A 19,344-nucleotide genomic window follows, 5' to 3' on the forward strand; every position below is an offset into this window, starting at 1 on the left:
GGTGAGCTAGCACACATATCAAAACACAGTGAACTGAACACCCATGGACAGGTATATGCTCTGTATTCAAGGGTTAAAGCAGGAGAGGCTTACTAATCTCTTATCGGTAAAGGGAGATGGAAAAAAGGCATACATTTGGAAAATAACAACAAGAAAAATAACAGTAAACATAACCTCCCGAGGTTACTACAAACAAATATTCAAGTAAAGAAACTACATCATAGCAGCGGCAATATCAGTAAAACAGCACACCGGTTCTGCGGAGGACACAGATAAAGCTAAGTCCTGGACTAAACAAATACTTCAGTGGATATTCTCCATTCACCATGCTTTTTAGTCCACCACTAGGTTTAACTTGTGTCTCGGAAACCGGCCTTCTTTGTTTGTATTTTTTAAATTCAGTGTGACAAGTAGTGGTAGGACGAAACTAATCAAGCCATGCCTCATCCAATTTTTTACATGACAAAAACACCTGGAATGTGACAAAAACTCAATTAATTTCAACTTCAGGACACAACAGACATGGCACAAAAACAACTACAGAAACAAGTGCCTCCATATATCCCATGATGTCTTATTAACCTGGTGAAGTGAAAAGGAACAATCCAGTTTGGATCCAGGCTAACTTGACATACCCCATCATTTTTTTTTTTTTTTACTAGTGTTAAAATGTCCCATTAACTACATGTTACCAATGAGTAAAACCTCCCATCAATACACAGTTACAAAAAATAACAATAATACAAAATGTATAATAATAATAACAACAACCTTAGTTTGTTGGCTTTGGAAAGGGTTTGTAGCTATATCTGCAGTACTTCATATCCAGGCTTAGTTTACACCAATTATCTTTTAGAGCATTTCTGATATTGAGAATCGTATATTTAAAAACAGGTCAAATACACCCACAAGTTTAAAAATATATATATATTTAGAAGTGACTATACCATATCGAATACCCAGTGAAGTAATACATGAGGTGTTTAGTGTTATAAGTCTCCTGTAAATTAATACTTTATGAGTATGTAAATGTGTGGGTCTACTAAAGTATGTGTATGTGTAGTCTGTTTGAACAAGTGCTTCCAATGTTCTTGTGAGGGGGGGACAAAATACTACAAAATGATTACACTCACCTACAGAGTGAATCTGATTAGTTGGTTGGGCATAAAGATGCTTTCTCCCCTACTCAATCTCTGACAACCATGGGATACATTCAGGCAATCAACAACTTCAAGACTTCTGTCAAAAACAATAACACTCCAAAACAAAAAGGAACAAAAAGTAGGTCAAGCGTCACAGTATTTAACAAGATAATACATTTGGATGTGGGCTACGGGTAAAAGGTTAAGGGGGGAATGCTCCTGCAGGTATGTATGAGATACAAGGTCCAATATTGTACGTCAACTAAATGGTTTGGGAAGTAAAGGGCCACCAACACGCAAGGGATCAAGCATTGGAGTACGCTGCATTCAAAACGGTCATTACAATCATCCTCAAAGGTCATGCTTTTAAAACAAAAAGCAAAGCCACAATAACAGAAAAGAAAAAAACAGTACAAGAAAAAAAAAAAATCATTTAAAACAACGATTTGCTTGCTGTTGAGTTTTGGATCGACAACCAAACAAGGTCAGAGACATACACGCTATCAAGACCGTGCCATAGTCCCAGTAGTAATACTCAAGGAACAAAGGAGGAACACGTTCAGCCAAAGCCCTGTATGCCCTTTCTCGACCCCGCTCCCTACCTCCCTCCTCTGACAAGTTTAGAAATACGTCTCCACGATTCAAAGTTTTGTTTTCGGGAAAGGTGAGAAAGATGGAAATTGAGATTTTAAACAATATGAGTCAGGTAAGCATCTAAGAGTCTGATATTATGGCCGCTAGGTAAAACGTCCATGCATGCAGAGAACACGTCACTTCCACAGCACAGAACAGAGGCAGCCTGAAAAAGTTGACCTTAAAGTTATGACATGTATGAAGCAGTGTTCACGGTCTCTTTTTAGAATCACAACCAAAACCCTGCTAGATGGATTCAACTAGATGAGAATATAAAAAAGGTAGTTCCCAGACTTGTATGTTTTCTAAACCTGGTTCATGCTAGACACTGATGGGAAAGCCTCTGGTAAACAAAGGGGTGGTGGAGGGATAAAAACCTGAAAAACAAGAAACTACATGGTTGTTTAAGAAACCTCATCACAGGGCTACACAAGAAATACCACAACTATCCGATGACGCCACACACTGACGTCACACTAACGTTGTACACCCACTGTCCTCACTTCCAACTTTGACGCAAGCATGCTACTTAGTTATTTCCTGTTTTTAAGACAAGTCACTTTTCAACCACAACAAATAAAAATCATATGCACTTCTGTCTGTGATGTGCGTTTGACTGACTGGTTTAGGCAACAACTTCTGACCTGCCTATAAAGATTTAAACTCTGATATTACTCTAAATATGCACTGACAAGATGTTTTATTAACTCAATGTAATTACTTTGATGACTACAAGAAAATACATGCTATTCTTATTCTAAGATATGCAGAGGCAGTTTCCCAAAGAAAAAAGAAAAACTTGCTGGTTCGATTTTTGAAATTAATGATAGTATCAGCATTTACTTTACTCGAATACCCTCCGCTGCTGTTGTTTGGCTAGCAGCCGTCCTGGCTGTTGAGGATACTATGCTGTCTTTGAGACCATTAACAACATTTCCATGCAACTTCCTGATTTCTTTTAACCACCCCTACATACATTTTATGGTTGGTATCCTCCAGTCTAGTTCTACACCAAGACCCTCCCTCCCCCTACCTCTGAGTGACACTTTCCGGCCGATATGTATCGATTAAAAAGCTCTTCTTCACTGACCGTTTATCCTCAAATCAGCACTACCCCCTCTGTAAATATAAAACCATGATTTTACCACAACGAAACAAAAGTTTCCCCCGTATTTTTTGTTTTGTTTAACGTCGCTGGAGAGCATGGATGAAAGAAAATGTTTAAAAAAGAGACAAAACAAAAAGCTAAGCTGACATCTTTTCATTACTGATTGTGATGTGGAAATGATTAAATACATTTTTCATCCCTTGATAAATTTGGCCCGCCGGTCCCCATGTTCCCCTCGCCTGTTGCGTGGGGGGGCGGTGAGTGCCTCGGCTGGCTAACACCTCCCTCCCACCCCGCCCATCCAGAAGGTTGAGGAGGGGTCACGGTCTGCACCCCCTTCCCTCCCCAGCTGGCAGACCCTACCCCCAGTAAAGGGTAACATGTTCTCTGGGTATAAGAGGTTCCAATCCGTCGTCTCCCATAGTGAATTACCTGGTAGGAGAGAGACAGAGGGAGACCAATATTAATTGAAAAATATGCTTTAATCCCATCCCCCTTTTCCTGCTATAACAGACTCCACTCTTCTGGGAAGGCTTTCCACTAGATGTTGGAACATTGCTGCAGGGACTTGCATTCAGCCACAAGAGCATTAGAGAGGTCAGGCATTGATGTTGGGCTATTAGGCCTGGCTTGCAGTCATCGTTCCAATTCATCCCAAAAGTGTTTGAAGGGGTTGAGGTCAGGACTCTGGTGTGGAAGAACTTGACTGGTCTGCACAATCTCTACAAACCATTTCTGTATGGACCTCGCTTTGTGCACGAGGACATTGTCAAATCAGAAACAGGAAAGGACCTTCCCCAAACTGTTGCCACAAATTTGGAAGCACAGAATCATCTAGAATGTCATTGTATGCCGTAGCGTTCAGATTTCCCTTCACTGGATCTACGGGGCCTAGAACGAACCATGAGAAACAGCCCCAGGTCATTATTATGTTGCTTCAATATATTCACATAATTTCCCTGCCTCATGATGCCATCTATTTTGTGAAGTGCACCAGTCCCTCCTGCAGCAAAGTACCCCCACAACATGGTGCTGCCACCCCTGTGCTTCACGGTTGGGATGGTGTTCTTCGGCTTGCAAGCGTGCCAATTTTTTCCTCCAAACATAACGATGGTCATTACGGCCAAACAGTTCTATTTTTGTTTCATCAGACCAGAGGACATTTCTCCAAAAAGTACGATCTTTGTCCCCATGGGCAGTTGCAAACTGTAGTCTGGCTTTTTTATGGTGGTTTTGGAGCAGTGGCTTCTTCCTTGCTGAGCGGCCTTTCAGGTTATGTCGATATAGGCCTCATTTTACTCTGGATATTGATACTTGTATACCCGTTTCCTCCAGAATTTCCACAAGGTCTTTTCATGTTGTTCTGGGATTGATTTGCACTTTTCGCACCAAAGTCCATTCATCTCTAGGAGACAGAACGCATCTCCTTCCTGAGCGGTATGACGGCTGCGTGGTCCCATGGTGTTTATACTTGTTCATCTGTACAAACAAAAGTACACGTGGTAACTTCAGGCATTTGGAAATTGCTCAAAGGATCAACCAGACTTGTAGAGGTCTACAATTTATTTTCTGAGGTCTTGGCTGATTTAATTTGATTTTCCCATGGTGTCAAGCAAAGAGGCACTGAGTTTGAAGGTAGGCCTTGAAATACATCCACAGGTACACCACCAATTGACTCAAATAATGTCAATTAGCCTATCAGAAGCTTCTAAAGCCATGACATAATTTTCTGGAATTTCCCAAGCTGTTTAAAGGCACAGTCAACTTAGTGTATGTAAACTTCTGACCCACTGGAATTGAGATCGTGAAATAATCTGTCTGTAAACAACTGTTGGAAAAATTACTTGTGTCATGCACAAAGCAGATGTCCTAACCGACTTGCCAAAACTATAGCAAGAAATGTGTGGCATGTTTAAAGAACACAAATGACTCCAATCTAAGTGTATGTAAACTTCCAACTGTCTATATCGGTGTATTGTTATTCTGTACAGGCTTCCCTGTTCTTTGGGTTTGAAATTCACTGCTCGCCTGAAGGACCTTACAGATAATTGTATGTGTGGGGTACAGAGAAGAGGTAGTCATTCAAAAATCACTAATCACTATTAAAAAACTATTATTTCAGTGTGAGTCCAATGCAACTTATGTGAGTTGTTCAGCACATTTTTAACCATGAATTTAAGCTGATTAAGACATGTATTTACATGAATTTACTGACTTAAGACATTTAATTTTAAATTAATTTGTAAAAATGTCAAAAAACATAATTCCACTTTGACATTGTGAGGTATTGTGTTTAGGCCAGTGACAAAAAAAATCTCAATTGAATCCATTTTAAATTCAGGCTGTAACACAACATAACATGGAAAAAGTCCAGGGGTGTGAATACTTTCTGAAGGCACTGTATATCAACTAGAGGTCGACCGCTTAAATCGTAATGGACAATTAATTAGGGCCGATTTCAAGTTTTACGGTGGGTTAACTGCCTTGTTCAGGGGCAGAACGACAGATTTTTACCTTGTCAGCTCAGGGATTCAATCTTGCAACCCTACGGTTAACTAGTCCAATGCTCTAACCACCTGCCTCACGAGGAGCCCGCCTGTTACACGAATGCAGTAAGAAGCCAAGGTAAGTTAATAGCTAGCATTAAACTTAAATCATAAGTTTAATCATAATCACTAGTTATAACTACACATGGTTGTTGATATTACTAGTTTATCTAGCGTGTCCTGCGTTGCATATAATCGATGCAGTACGCATTCGCGAAAAAGGACTGTCGTTGCGCCAACGTGTACCTAACCATAAACACCAATGCCTTTCTTAAAATCAATACACAGAAGTATATATTTTTAAACCTGCATATTTAGCTAAAAGAAATCCAGGTTAGCAGGCAATATTAACCAGGTGAAATTGTGTCACTTCTCTTGCGTTCATTGCACGCAGAGTCTGGGTATATGCCTGGCTCATTGCGAACTAATTTGCCAGAATTTTACGTAATTATGATATAACATTGAAGGTTGTGCAATGTAACAGGAATATTTAGACTGATGGATGGCACCCGTTAGATAAAATACAGAACGGTTCCGTATTTCACTGAAAGAATACAACAATACTACAACCTAAAACTTCTTACCTGGGAATATTGAAGACTCATGTTAAAAGGAACCACCAGCTTTCATGTGTTCTCATGTTCTGAGCAAGGAACTTAAACGTTAGCTTTCTTACATGGCACATATTGCACTTTTACTTTCTTCTCCAACACTTTGTTTTTGCATTATTTAAACCAAATTGAACATGTCTTATTTATTTGAGGTTAAATTGATTTTATTGATGTATTATATTAAGTTAAAATAAGTGTTCCTTCAGTATTGTTGTAATTGTCATTATTACAAAAAATATAATAATCGACCGATTAAATCGGTACCGGCTTTTTTTGCCCTCCAATAATCGGTATCGGCGTTAAAAAAAAATCATAATCGGTCGACCTCTAATATCAACATAATTTTGCTAACTTTATCGTTTTGCTCAAATAAGGTGGATGACAAACTGAAGAGACACGAAAATGCCTTAGATCCGATATTTCAGCTCTAATTAGATTTCCAACCATTTTTAAACATGAATGCGCAACGTACCCCCTTGAACAGGCCTGTTCCTATGGAAAGTGTTACACCCCGTAGAAGGCTGCCAGTCGTTCCTTCAGAGGCAGAGGGAACTGGTCTGAGAAACGCCCCCAGTTCTCCTCGCCCACCTGGTTCTTGAACCCATGGAGGATCTGAAAATATCAACACATAATTACAATGTACACACAAAGCTATGCACGCACATGCATACACACACACACATTGTGCATCAGGATAATCTCATCTTCTCCTTTCTCACACAAAGGTACTCAGTCTTGGCCCATGGCACATGAGCAACTCCAATTGAGAAAAGGTCTAACTCCTGCGTCCTCTCTCCTCCTTCCACGCTCGCCTCCTTTTGAAAAAGGTCAAAGGTAATCGAGGAGAGTTGGCGATGTGAAGGAACGTGGGTGAAAATGCGCTTGTATGAAATAACTCCACTCGCGCATCATAAATTACGTTTATAGGGGTGGAATCCCAAAATGAATGTGTAAAGTCTTAAAACTAATGTAGTTAGTTGTGCAAGAAATGTAATTTCTTATAATTTTTAAACGTTTGCATACTTTTCTCATTCGAGAAAACAACTGCTTCAAAGGGGGTGTGGCAGATGTCAAAACTCTTCCATAAAAGGACTGGCTATCAAGGCTATCACCCTACTAAGAAATTGACACTCTCCTCAACCACTTACAAGTTTCCAAGTCACGGAAGAGAGTGGACGGAATTTTGCCCAAATGAAAAAGGCCAAAGTCACGATCAGTTCTTACCTTGCCAAACATGTCTCGCAGATCATCCTTTGGATTTACCCATGAGGCCACTGCATCACAAAAAAATATAAAATCCTGGAGGAAATGAGAAAAAGTCTGGCTTGAGACAAGTTTTACAACTAACATCCTTCACGAAATGGGGCCATCGAAACAGTAATGCAGTTCCTTTATTTTTCTTAGACCTCAACTGATGGGGCCATGAAAAGTGCAGTTCATATATTATCCTCAAGAGGGCAGCGTTGCCTAGGCGGCCTCACCTGCACAACTCCTCCTGGGTTGACACTGATCATAGTGCAGATGCCTCGGAATGCCGAGTCTTTCTCCTCATTGTCTCTTATGTTACGTAAAGAGGTACACCTGCCAACAGGAACAGCCACGTTTTACACCAGGCCAGAAGGGCTGCCTTTAAGTACTGCATAGAATTACAATTCAATACCCTTATAGCACTCTGAAGTTACCATTGACTGCATTCAATAACTTACTTGTACAGGTATGCCATATTACTATTACTTTCCATTAATACATTCTAACACAATTCAAAAACAAATTCCGTATGAAATGTCATGTATAAGTAAAATACCTTCTAAAATATAAAAATACTACATATTGCCTCAAAGGGTTTTTGTTGATTATATGTTACTGTAAACATTTTTATAAATATAACCTATAGTACATGAAATGTCAACTTGCCATTTTTACTCTATACATGTGAATTCAATCTACAACCTTTTAGATCTTTCAAAGATTTGATACTACTGGAAGTACTTTTACAAAGACTACTTAGTTCGGTACAACACATTCTTGTGGAGAGAAAATTATTTCTCTCAGGTTATCTAAAACAGTATCAGAATTGTGCATGCAGATCAAACAAACCTGTCATTCTGAGACTGTGTGAAGGCACTTAACTCTATTCACTTACACGTGAGTCACTAAAACTGCTTTATAACACTTCACTTTGGCCGATATGGCATTCACTATATTTACAAAAAAAAATTTCTTAAAAGGAAGTTTTGAGGAATTCTGGGATAAGCACGTGCAGCTGGAGGACTATTGGACGAGGGGGGATTTGGGAATGATCTGGATCTGGGAATGCTTTTGGAATTTTTTTTGGAATGCGTCTGGAATTTTTGGGAATCCGTTTGTTTTCCCTTTCTGAACCAGCAGGCATGTGACAATCTGATCCCATGCACTAATTAGTAGTCACCGACATTTAACAACGACAACAAAAAAAAAGTAAAATAAATAAACCAATAATGTATCAAATACATAAAGGTGCTACTGAGGCAAAAATAAATCACAGACTGAGGGGACCTAAAAGAGGACAGGATTAGTCACATGGTTGGCAATGCTTACAGACTGATTCAGGAGAAACAGAAAATACTGAGAGAGAGAAACAGAAAATACAGAGAGAGAGAGAGAGAGAGAGAGAGAGAGAGAGAGAGAGAGAGAGAGAGAGAGAGACAGAGAGAGAGAGACAGAGAGAGAGAGAGACAGAGAGAGAGAGACAGAGAGAGAGAGAGACAGAGAGAGAGAGACAGACAGAGAGAGAGAGAGACAGAGAGACAGAGACAGAGAGAGACAGAGAGAGAGAGACAGAGAGAGAGACAGAGAGAGAGAGACAGAGAGAGAGACAGAAGCGAGACAGAAGCGAGACTGACAGGACAGGGAGCGACAGACCAAGAGAAAATGAATAAAATAAAATATTGAAAAATACACACCAGGGTCTTATAAACTGCTGTAGCATCGGTGCCACCTCTTGAGGACAAACGTAACCAAGACGACCAATTGTTATTGCTAAAGGTAACGCAATCACGGTTATACACCACCAAACGCCAACCAAGACATGAGCAATGAGGAGAAAAAAAAAAAGAAAAAATAAAGAAACATAAATCAACAGAATCTGTGCATGATAATAAACAGAAGAATTCACTAGTGTTGATTATTACAGCCCCACTCACTACTGGGGAGGAATTTAAGATAGTAAAAACAAAAAAATAATTTAAGGGAGAACACTTTGACGACACAATACCAATCAAACGGCAACATGCCTGCTCGGACGTCAGAAATATGACGTCAGAAATATGGCCTCTGTTCACTTGCAACAAACTCCTCTTTCCAAAATGTTAATGATCTTTGTCGAACTAAAAAAAAAACTGTAAATGTGAAGTCATTAGTTAACTGCCAGCATGGAATGTTTACACGGTTATTATTCCTCTCAAAGTTGGTAGCTGGGAATTGAGCTTTCATAGGGTTCTCCCTTAAACTCACAAAAAGGTTAATCTTTCCTTAAGAAACAGAAACTTTTTCTTTTGGTTGTAAAGAAATTACATTACTCCAAGCCAACTACATGGAAGGAGACTAGTATCCAGGACAGCAGGTTCTTATGAAGAGGCAGAGAGGACCTACGTTTAAGAGACACAAAACTATGCAACATTCTCATTAAGAAAACAGGCATTTATGAACAGTCCAATGAGACATGCAGAAAGCAGATGATAGGCTCATTAGAAATCGAGTTCAGTGCAGGATAGGCTGATTAGTTTCAAATGAGGGTGGAGGGGAGGAGTTATATATGGCCTCAAACCCAAGCCACCTCAATTTTTGTGTTGATGTGACATTAACTGTGCTCTGAATGATCAAATTGGTGAGGTATAAGATAATCAACATTAATATATTTCAGAATGTTTTGATTGGTTAGGGGAAAAATTGAGATTGGGAAACCAAATGGAAACAAAGAGGTTTATGTTTCAATTTATCAAACTAATATAGAATGGCAGTGGTCAGAGCTCAACATCATAGTGCTAGGGCTCCATCAACCCATCACGTATCCTGCATCAAACATTTGCCATCCTTTCACTAAACAACATTCAACATCTATTGGCAGATATATGCATTCACATAAAAAAACAGTAACTAAAAACAAATAAACTGACAAACAGAACATCTACAAATCCCCTATTTTTCCTGGTAGGGTTAGTTAAGCAGATTACACTTCACCCTCATTTTGGCTCAGTAGTTCTAGTTTATGTCAGCTGGCCATTTTGGCTTTCCCAAGCACAGTTTACAATTCCAATAGAGCGTCTAAATAAGAGCAGAGTGTAACCGAAGGTTTGTTTGCTAAGTGTAGGTGCTATAACACCACAAAAATGTTTAGGGTGGGATTAGCTCTTTCCTCAATCAGCAAAGAAGACTAGTTATTATTATTCATTATTATTATCCGAGTGTTTGGTAAACATTCAATTAACCGTATGAACTCTTTAAGCGTTTAACTATAAGTGAGGTTGGGAGACACTCATCTGTCTCAGTTAAGGCCTCACTGTCAGCTACTGATGCTGCTCAACACTTCAACTTCACTTCAATGGAAATACAGCTAGAAAAAGCTGACAACCACAGGTACAATAGAATCAATTCATGTCAGTTAATCACGCCAAGACTGTACACTTACAGGGTTCGCTCGGTTTAAAAAAAAAAGCTTTCCAAGATTTAGTCTATAGCTAGGTTTCCATCCAATTGGCGACAGATTCTCATGCTAATATGATAAAATCTGCATAAAAACGCGCATTTTCACACCAGCGATGTGTTTCCATCAAATTGACTTGTTGCGGATAAAAGGCTGTGCGTGATGACGCGGTGCATATAAAACAACGTTGCGGATAAAAGGCTGTGCGTGATGACGCGGTGCATATAAAACAACGTTGCGGATAAAAGGCTGTGCGTGATGACGCGGTGCATATAAAACGTTGCGGATAAAAGGCTGTGCGTGATGACGTGGTGCATATAAAACAACGTTGCAGATAAAAGGCTGTGCGTGATGACGTGGTGCATATAAAACAACGTTGCGGATAAAAGGCTGTGCGTGATGACGTGGTGCATATAAAACAACGCTGCGGATAAAAGGCTGTGCGTGATGACGTGGTGCATATAAAATAAAGTTTGCAGTTAAATTCCCATGTAACGAATAAAGAAATACAAGTTAAATTGGTTTCTATCGCATATTCAACCCTACTGATGGTTTTGTCACAACAAATGTTCCATTATATATAGCGAATGTGCCCACTCTGGTCTTCGCATTTGTGTGCTCTAACCAACAGCTTGCAGGTACAGTGCAGGTAGGATACATGTATGCTCTTAGCATGTATTTTTTCCCCTTGTCAAACAGCCATCAAGCGGCAATCCTCATGTCACCAGAATAAGACCCTCAATATTTATTGGAAAGGAGCATCAAGCTCATCACCGTGCTCTTTCACCACCCTGTGAAGTTGATCATCATTTATTTCATCTGTAGCCTAATAAACTGCATGCTTTCCCGAATTCGTAGTGGGAGGACTACACAACATATTGCGTTACTCCAAGTTTACTTCGATATGATGGTTATTATATCAATTGTTATTATATTTATTTGTGCATAAAGGGGTTTCAACCGTGCCTGGCTACCCAGACGCCTTGCCTCGGCCAAACGGTACACCACGCCCATGGACATTAGTTTCTTCTCTGCAATGAGTCTGGATCCGAGTACCTCCCTGACGCATCACCGAATGCGAACATATTCAGGGCCATCTGATTGGTCCAGAAACTAGTCGGTTGGGCCAGAGCCAGAACACACGTGGGTAAAGCGGAAGATTGAAAATTCGTCATTGGGTTTGATAATCTGATTGGTTGGAGAGGATACAATCGATGATGACTTTTGTACAATGCCCATCGTCACCACAAATTGCTTCCAATGATTGCAGACTAAAGTATGTAGCAAATGAAAGAGCAGCGGAAGAATTTAGTATGGGTCACCAGTCTAGTTTCCAATGCCATTTCTCGCACAACTAATTTTACCGACAAAAAGTTCACCTTGTCTAGCGTATTTTGTTTAGTCAACATTTGGAAAGTTTAGACAAAATGTGCCATTCCCATCAGGCCTGTCATGCCATTTTTTATCCGACATGTACTTTACTCGCATAAAAGGATTTCAGGAGGCCTCCCGAGTGAGCGGTCTATTTAAAAAAAATTATAATTGGCTCATCGCGCTCTAGCAACTCCTTCACGCAGGCTGGGCACCTACAAGCTGACTTCGGGTTGTCAGTTAAGAAGCGCAGTTTGGCAGTTCATGTTTTCGGAGGACGTACGACTCGACCTTCGCCTCTCCCAAGCTTGTTGGCGAGTTGCAGCGATGAGACAAGATCGTCATAATGAAATTGGGGAGGAAAATGGGGTAAAAAAATAAATGGATGGGTGGAAACCTGGTTCACTCAGTCTTTCCACCTGAGCAACATTTCATTTACTTCAGCTGGGATCCAACAGCCCATAAACAGAGCCTCTAAGCCATAAATCGATTGGTAGGAATAGTTGGAATATTTGGGCGAAACCGGCGAAACCTGTAAGGCATAGGGCTTGGGGAGGCTTTCAGATAATAGAGATGAATGGCCTCTCTCCAGTCAGAGGGTGCATCCCAATAATCTCTCCTTCATCCTCAAGTGTGCACTTGTTCACTACTCCCCAAAAATGTAAACACTTTGGATTAGTCTTGGCAAGGGGGAGTTTTCATATACCGATCATTTCCTGTCAAATCCATGAAGGGAAGTGAACAAGTGCACACTTTTGGAGAAGGGAGGAACGATTGGGACGCGCTCAGAGCAGGCCTGATGGACTGTGCGACACCTCCCTGCACTGTGGCTGGCGGGCTCAGCAAAGTGCCACCTTGTGGTACCTGTGTTCTCCAGCAGGGTCTTTGGGGTGTTGGGCCTGTTGATGATCTCAACCAGCTGGTGCAGCACCATGGCCACGTATGGTTGCATCTCAGCTCCTGGGGAAAGGCGGGAAAAGGTCAGTGAAGGAGGCTGTGTGTGTGTGTGTTCATTAGAATGCATGTAAGCTGGTGTGTGTGTGTGTGACTGTTTTGTGACATTTTGCGAACACTCACCCATTTGTATAGATATCTCTCCGATTGCCCATGTTGCATTATTGCACACCGATATCAATTCTGGGTTCAGATTAGTGCCTAATATAGGCATGAAATCAGCTGCACAGGAGAGAAAGAGGCTTATATCATCAGTAATTGATAACCTGACATTTGGACTACGAAGCGGTGTGTTACTGCCAATGTGGATTAAGAGAAAGAGTACTTACCAATGCACGGCTTTACGTGCATGAAACAAGCCTTAGTCAGGTCACCCAGCAGAGCAAAGGAGCTCTGACGCACCTCAGGCATTTTGTCCTGAGTGGGAGGAAGAGTGAAAAGAAAAAAGAAAGAGCGAGAGAGCGAAAGAGGGGGAGATAAAGAGAAAGGGGAAGACAAAGGAAGAGAGAGAAAGAGAAGGCGAATGACAGAGAGAGGAAAATAGTTGGGAGAGGAAACAATAAAGAGAGGAAGAGAGAATTTGTCGATAACAAGCAAATACAATCTAAAAATAACATTTAATGTATAGTAACTTTACATTAGCGGCAATGTCAAGACAGACAACTGTGATGGTAGCCTGTGATTTAAAAAGTAAGCCATCTAACATATCCAGGAAATGCATGATTGATATTTTGATGTGCAACCTTTGATGTTGGATCCAGACTTTTCCGATTTATTTTTGGTGCTTCAGAGAATTTCCTGACATCTTCGTCCATGTTGGCATACACTACAGGCTATATTATTCACCACCTGAGGAAGTGGGAACTCAAAACACTTAGTGAGATTGCTAACTCTAAATATGATATTGTTGCTAGATAGCCATGTAGGCTAATTGATTGATCATTCTGTAAATGTAGCCCGATGCCCTACACAAACTTTCCAGTGCTAGGCCTAGGCTACTATTCACTGCAAATGGTGCGCTGCGCTCTTTGGGCGCATCAAAACCATACTAACTACAGCCTTCTCCGGATGTAGTGGTGCCATGAACTCAATATTAAGGAGGTGAGAAATACATGATAAAAATCACGGAAAGCTGTGACTCTCCTCTATGTAACTAGAACAGTAGTTGCTTTGAAAACTGTATTTTTAGCAACGGTCATATGCTTGTGCTTCTCAGAATGCATCTCTCCCTCCTTGAGCAGAGTGGGGAGAGATTGAGAATGGCTCGCTCACACAGCAGCCGACAGCAAAACGGGGTCAGGCAGATACAGTACCTTCATAGCAAGAATCAACATAATCCATAGGCTATTCCTGTTGACCAAATAATGGTTTTAGAACAATCTACAGCAACTTTGTGTAGCAAAAAAAAAAAAAAATTCACTGAAAATGACCGATGTAAACTAAATGCACCGGTAAGAGGAAGGCAATGGCGGTCATTTTCGGTTTATCGTCACAGCTCTAGATGAGGACACAGGTTACCTGCATGCACTGGTACATGAGCGTGAGGATGTTGCTACGCGCGACCAGCTGCTCGATGTTGTCGCCCAACCCTTCAGCCAATCCACTGAGAAGGTCCAGGGCCACAATCATAAAGTCCTTATCAGGGGCCTCGTACTGGTCTGGCTGGGACTGGTGGAGCTGGATGATGGGGGGGGTAGACAAGTGGTAGAGGAAGTGAGAGTGTGGATTACAATTAGATGCCACATTCCCCAAGCATGACACCCTACTGCAAGCAGAAAGTCTTCCGAACGTTCTCACACACAATCTGTGCCAATGGTGTGTTCAGTGCCAACTCACTCAGCCAGTTGGCACAAACAATATATTGCTTATAGGAAAGAAAACAAGCATTGCGCTACACAAACAAAGTCACTCATGCAACAGACTGATTTAGGGGAGCCAGAATCCAGGCCAAACATTTACATCATTCACTAGACAGACACTTGGTAGGGTGTGGGCCTTTAAAAATGAATCGTATCCATTTTAGAATAAGGCTGTAAAGTAACAAAATGTGGAAAAAGTCAGGGGGTCTGAATACTTTCCAAATGCACTGTATGTGCACTGTGTGCGTGCGTGCCCGTGTGTCTCACCATAGTCTGAGCGAGGGTCTTCTGCACCAGGTTTACACAGCGCTGGTACACAGGTTCACAGTAGGGCAGGAAACCACTCTGGAGAGCCGTGGCTACTGATGAAAGGCACTGAGAGAGGGATGATGAGAGAGCGAGAAAGAAGGACAAATGCGGGAGGGGGAAGAGAGTTGGGGGTGATTGAGAGAAGGGAGATGGGACAAGAGAGGACATAAGAGGAAGAAAGAATATTATACTTGATAACCTCAGTTACAGGAAGTAATTAATCGTTTTACAGGGTAAGCATTTGTTGTTGGTAAAGAAAAAACTCCCCTTGAGGCAAGTGGATTGGTCTGATTTGAGGACAGTGAGTAGGGCTGCAAAAGGAGGGTATATTACTGGAAACTTTCAAAGTTTAACAGTAAACTAACATAATTGTGGTATCATCCAAGGATTTTATTTAATCTACCACAAGAGATCTAGTGGCCCTTTTGGGTACATGAGATTATCACAGGTGTCGGTCATTATCTATGGCCCTATGTGTGGCATGATCACATGTAAAGTATATGAAATAATTCAATAAGATGATTTTGAAATTAAAATATAATGAAAAAGCTGTAAAACATCCCAAATATAAACCCTACATGAATACCATTGGGGTTTCAATATGAAATATCCTTTATATTTTCTTACACACTTTTTTTACTATGTCAATATGTGACTCGTTTCAGGAAACTAGGCATATGTCGCGCATCACTACTTTACAGGAGAGGCATTTGAACATATTTTTTTAATCAAAATGCATTTGCAGCATTTGCAGAAATGCCTTCTGGAACTTTCTTGTGCCTTAATAACAAACTATGCCATCTGTAAATACAAATCAAATGGTTACATTACAAGCCTAGTTGGTTTAGCCACAGAAAAAGTCAGGAACCTTCCCGCTAGCCATGATCGGCTGAGATAATGGATGGGCTGGAGATGCCGAGTGATGAATACGGATTGGTCTGCCATGTAGCATGCTTCGGTCTATAACATGAGCTGCTCAATATGTATAGGTTTATCCTTTCTAATGCAGATTTTTTTGAAAGATATCACAAAGAATTGCATAAGAATTTCTAATGCTCTCCACTTTCTGGAGAACAGAGTTTTGAAATCAGTGGAATGCCCGGTGAAAGCAGAGTATGACAGCTAAAGAGATGGAGAAATTCAGCCATTTGATTACAAATAATGTGGAGGGAGTCAAAAAGACAACACACAGAAGGCTGTTGTATAAAACAATTGTCTCCGGATTAGATCTTCAAACTAAGGGCAACCGTGGCATCCATGACAGAGGGGGAAGCGTTCATCTATGTATACGGCTAAGAGAGTCTAGCTAGCTACATTCAGATATACATTTCTAATTGTTAGAACGTAATTTTCATTTCTAGTTCAAGTGTACTGTTAGCAAGCTAGCTAAAGTTAAGTGTATGATCTAATGTAGTAATATTATTAATATCTCAGATCCATTTTCATTGCTAGTTATAGCCTAATGTTAGCTAGCTAGCTAACATTGAACCTAACTAGTTTGTTAGCTTTAGCTACCAGCAGATTCATGCAGGGTAGTAATGTTATGAGTTGGGATTATTGTCCATTGTTTAGCTAGCTAGCTACTGCACATGATTAAACAAAAGACTCCACTATGCAAGTAACCATTTCACTGTACCGTTTACATCTTCTCTATCCTGTGCATGTGATAAATAAACATTGATTTTATTTGATATAGAGTGTGTTTAACAGCGACGGTAATGTGAAGAACATGACCTGCACCAATGTCAAATTAGGATATAACATTAGGCCAAAGAAACAGTGTCCAAGTTCTAAAATTCTCCGGTAGAATGCCCTGCTTTTACTTCGTCAAAACTCACGACCGTAAGCTATTTTCTGTAATGAGCTCACCATTAACTTGTAAAAAAGTATCTTGATGTCAGTTTATTTTCCTGTAATATTCAAATACAAACTAGCTCAATTTAAGACGTTGTCAGCTCCAGTTGAAGTCAGAAGTTTACATACACTTAGACTGGAGTCATTAAAACTCGTTTTTCAACCACTCCACAAATTTTTTGTTGACAAACTATCATTTTGGCAAGTCGGTTAGGACATTGATTTTGTGCACGACACAGGTAATTTTTACAACAATTGTTTACAGACAGATTATTTCACTTAATCACAATTCCAGTGGGTCAGAAGTTTACATACACTCAGTTGACTGTGCCTTTAAACAACTTGGAAAATTCCAGAAAATGATGTCATGGCTTTAGAAGTTTCTGATAGGCTAATTGACATCATTTGAGTCAATTGGAGGTGTACCTGTGGATGTATTTCAAGGCTTACCTTCAAACTCAGTGCCTCTTTGCTTGACATCATGGGAAAATCAAAAGAAATCAGCCAATACCTCCACAAGTCTGGTTCATTCTTGGGAGCAAATTCCAAATGCCTGAAGGTACCACATTCATCTGTACAAACAATAGTATGCAAGTATAAACACCATGGGACCACACAGCCGTCATACCGCTCAGGAAGGAGACGCGTTCTGTCTCCTAGAGATGAACGTACTTGTGCAAAAAGTGCAAATCAATCCCAGAACAACAGCAAAAGACCGTGTGAAGATGCTGGAGGAAACGGGTGCAAAAGTATCTATATCCACAGTAAAACGAGTCCTATATCGACATAACCTGAAAGGCCGCTCAGCAAGGAAGAAGCCACTGCTCCAAAAAAGCCAGACTACGGTTTGCAACTGCACATGGGGACAAAGATTGTACTTTTTGGAGAAATATCCTCTGGTCTGATGAAACAAAAATATAACTGTTTGGCAATATTGGCCATCGTTATATTTGGAGGAAAAAGGGGGAGGTTTGCAAGCCGAAGAACACCATCCAAACCGTGAAGCATGGGGGTGGCAGCATCATGTTGTGGGAGTGCTTTGCAGTAGGAGGGACTGGTGCACTTCACAAGATGGATGGCATCATGAGTCAGGAAAATTACGTGGATATATTGAAGCAACATCTCAAGACATCAGTCAGGAAGTTAATGCTTGGTAGCAAATGGTCTTCCAAATGGACAATGACCCCAAGCATACTTCCAAGTTGTGGCAAAATGGCTTAAGGACTATAAAGTCAAGGTATTGGAGTGGCCATCACAAAGCCCTCTGACCTCAATCCTATAGAAAATGTGTGGGCAGAACTGAAAAAGCATGTGCGAGCAAGGAGGCCTACAAACCTACTCAGTCACACCAGCTCTGTCAGGAGGACTGGGCCAAAATTCACACAACTTATTGTGGGAAGCTTGTGGATGGCTACCCGAAACGTTTGACCAAAGTTTAAATTGTTTAAGGCAATGCTACCAAATACTAATTGAGTGTATGTAAACTTCTGAACCCACTGGGAATGTGATGAAAGAAATAAAAGCTGAAATCATTCCCTCTACTATTATTCTGACATTTCACATTATTAAAATAAAGTGGTGATCCTAACTGACCTACGAAAGGGAAGTTTTACTAGGATTCAATATCAGGAATTGTGAAAAACTGACTTTAAAAGTATTTGGCTAAGGTGTATGTAAACTTCCGACATCAACTGTATATGATATGGTCATTATTTGAACTGCCTAACAAGCTAGAAACTAACCAAAACATTGATGTCATGCAACCTGTTGTTTTTGTGTTTATTCATTTTCATAATGACAAGTTTGATGGCGGACGACAATTGAATGTCCATGATGTCACAGCGACAACAGTCTACAGACATGTCAATAGACATAGGGCGGCAGGGTAGCCTAGTGGTTAGAGCATTGAACTAGTAACCGAAAGGTTGCAAGTTCGAGCTGACGAGGTACAAATCAAATGTCATTCTGCCCCTGAACAGGCAGTTAACCCACTGTTCCTAGGCCGTCATTGAAAATAAGAATTTGTTCTTAACTGACTTGCCTAGTAAAATAAATAAAAATAGTATAAACCAGCCTTTAGTCTTGAAATCTTTGGTTGTTTAGTACACTACCGTACTCACTCTGTTAAGCACATGGCCTCATGTGAATCCTTAAAGGAGATGGGTGGGGCTAAGGCTTAAGAGGGTGTGTGAACGATGCTGCATGGGTGTAGACAAAGAAAGGCTCTCCAGTAGGTGTACCAAAATAGGGTCTATTTCTCAAACGTGGGGTTACAA

At 40.6% G+C, this 19,344-nt stretch overlaps 1 protein-coding gene across 2 annotated transcripts in view; it reads right to left on the reverse strand.

The window, feature by feature from the left end:
* Positions 1 to 507: 507 nt before the first annotated feature.
* The window catches only part of tnpo1 (transportin 1), a 63,318-nt gene continuing 44,481 nt past the window's right edge, over positions 508 to 19,344 (reverse strand). Inside the window, exons 16-25 of one of the 2 annotated variants that reach the window (XM_024397292.2) lie at positions 15,173 to 15,280; positions 14,565 to 14,723; positions 13,376 to 13,463; positions 13,170 to 13,268; positions 12,957 to 13,052; positions 8,983 to 9,058; positions 7,522 to 7,621; positions 7,265 to 7,339; positions 6,513 to 6,652; positions 508 to 3,315 (exon numbers count right to left, since the gene is read on the reverse strand). In XM_024397292.2, coding sequence (XP_024253060.2) covers positions 6,545 to 6,652; positions 7,265 to 7,339; positions 7,522 to 7,621; positions 8,983 to 9,058; positions 12,957 to 13,052; positions 13,170 to 13,268; positions 13,376 to 13,463; positions 14,565 to 14,723; positions 15,173 to 15,280 — 909 coding nt within the window. In that variant the 3' untranslated portion in view covers positions 508 to 3,315; positions 6,513 to 6,544. Of the gene's footprint in view, positions 3,316 to 6,512; positions 6,653 to 7,264; positions 7,340 to 7,521; positions 7,622 to 8,982; positions 9,059 to 12,956; positions 13,053 to 13,169; positions 13,269 to 13,375; positions 13,464 to 14,564; positions 14,724 to 15,172; positions 15,281 to 19,344 lie in introns of those variants that run through there. The other variant, XR_006080671.1, reaches the window with a different exon arrangement.

Source organism: Oncorhynchus tshawytscha, linkage group LG33, assembly GCF_018296145.1.
Source record: "Oncorhynchus tshawytscha isolate Ot180627B linkage group LG33, Otsh_v2.0, whole genome shotgun sequence".
Taxonomy (NCBI): domain Eukaryota; kingdom Metazoa; phylum Chordata; class Actinopteri; order Salmoniformes; family Salmonidae; genus Oncorhynchus; species Oncorhynchus tshawytscha.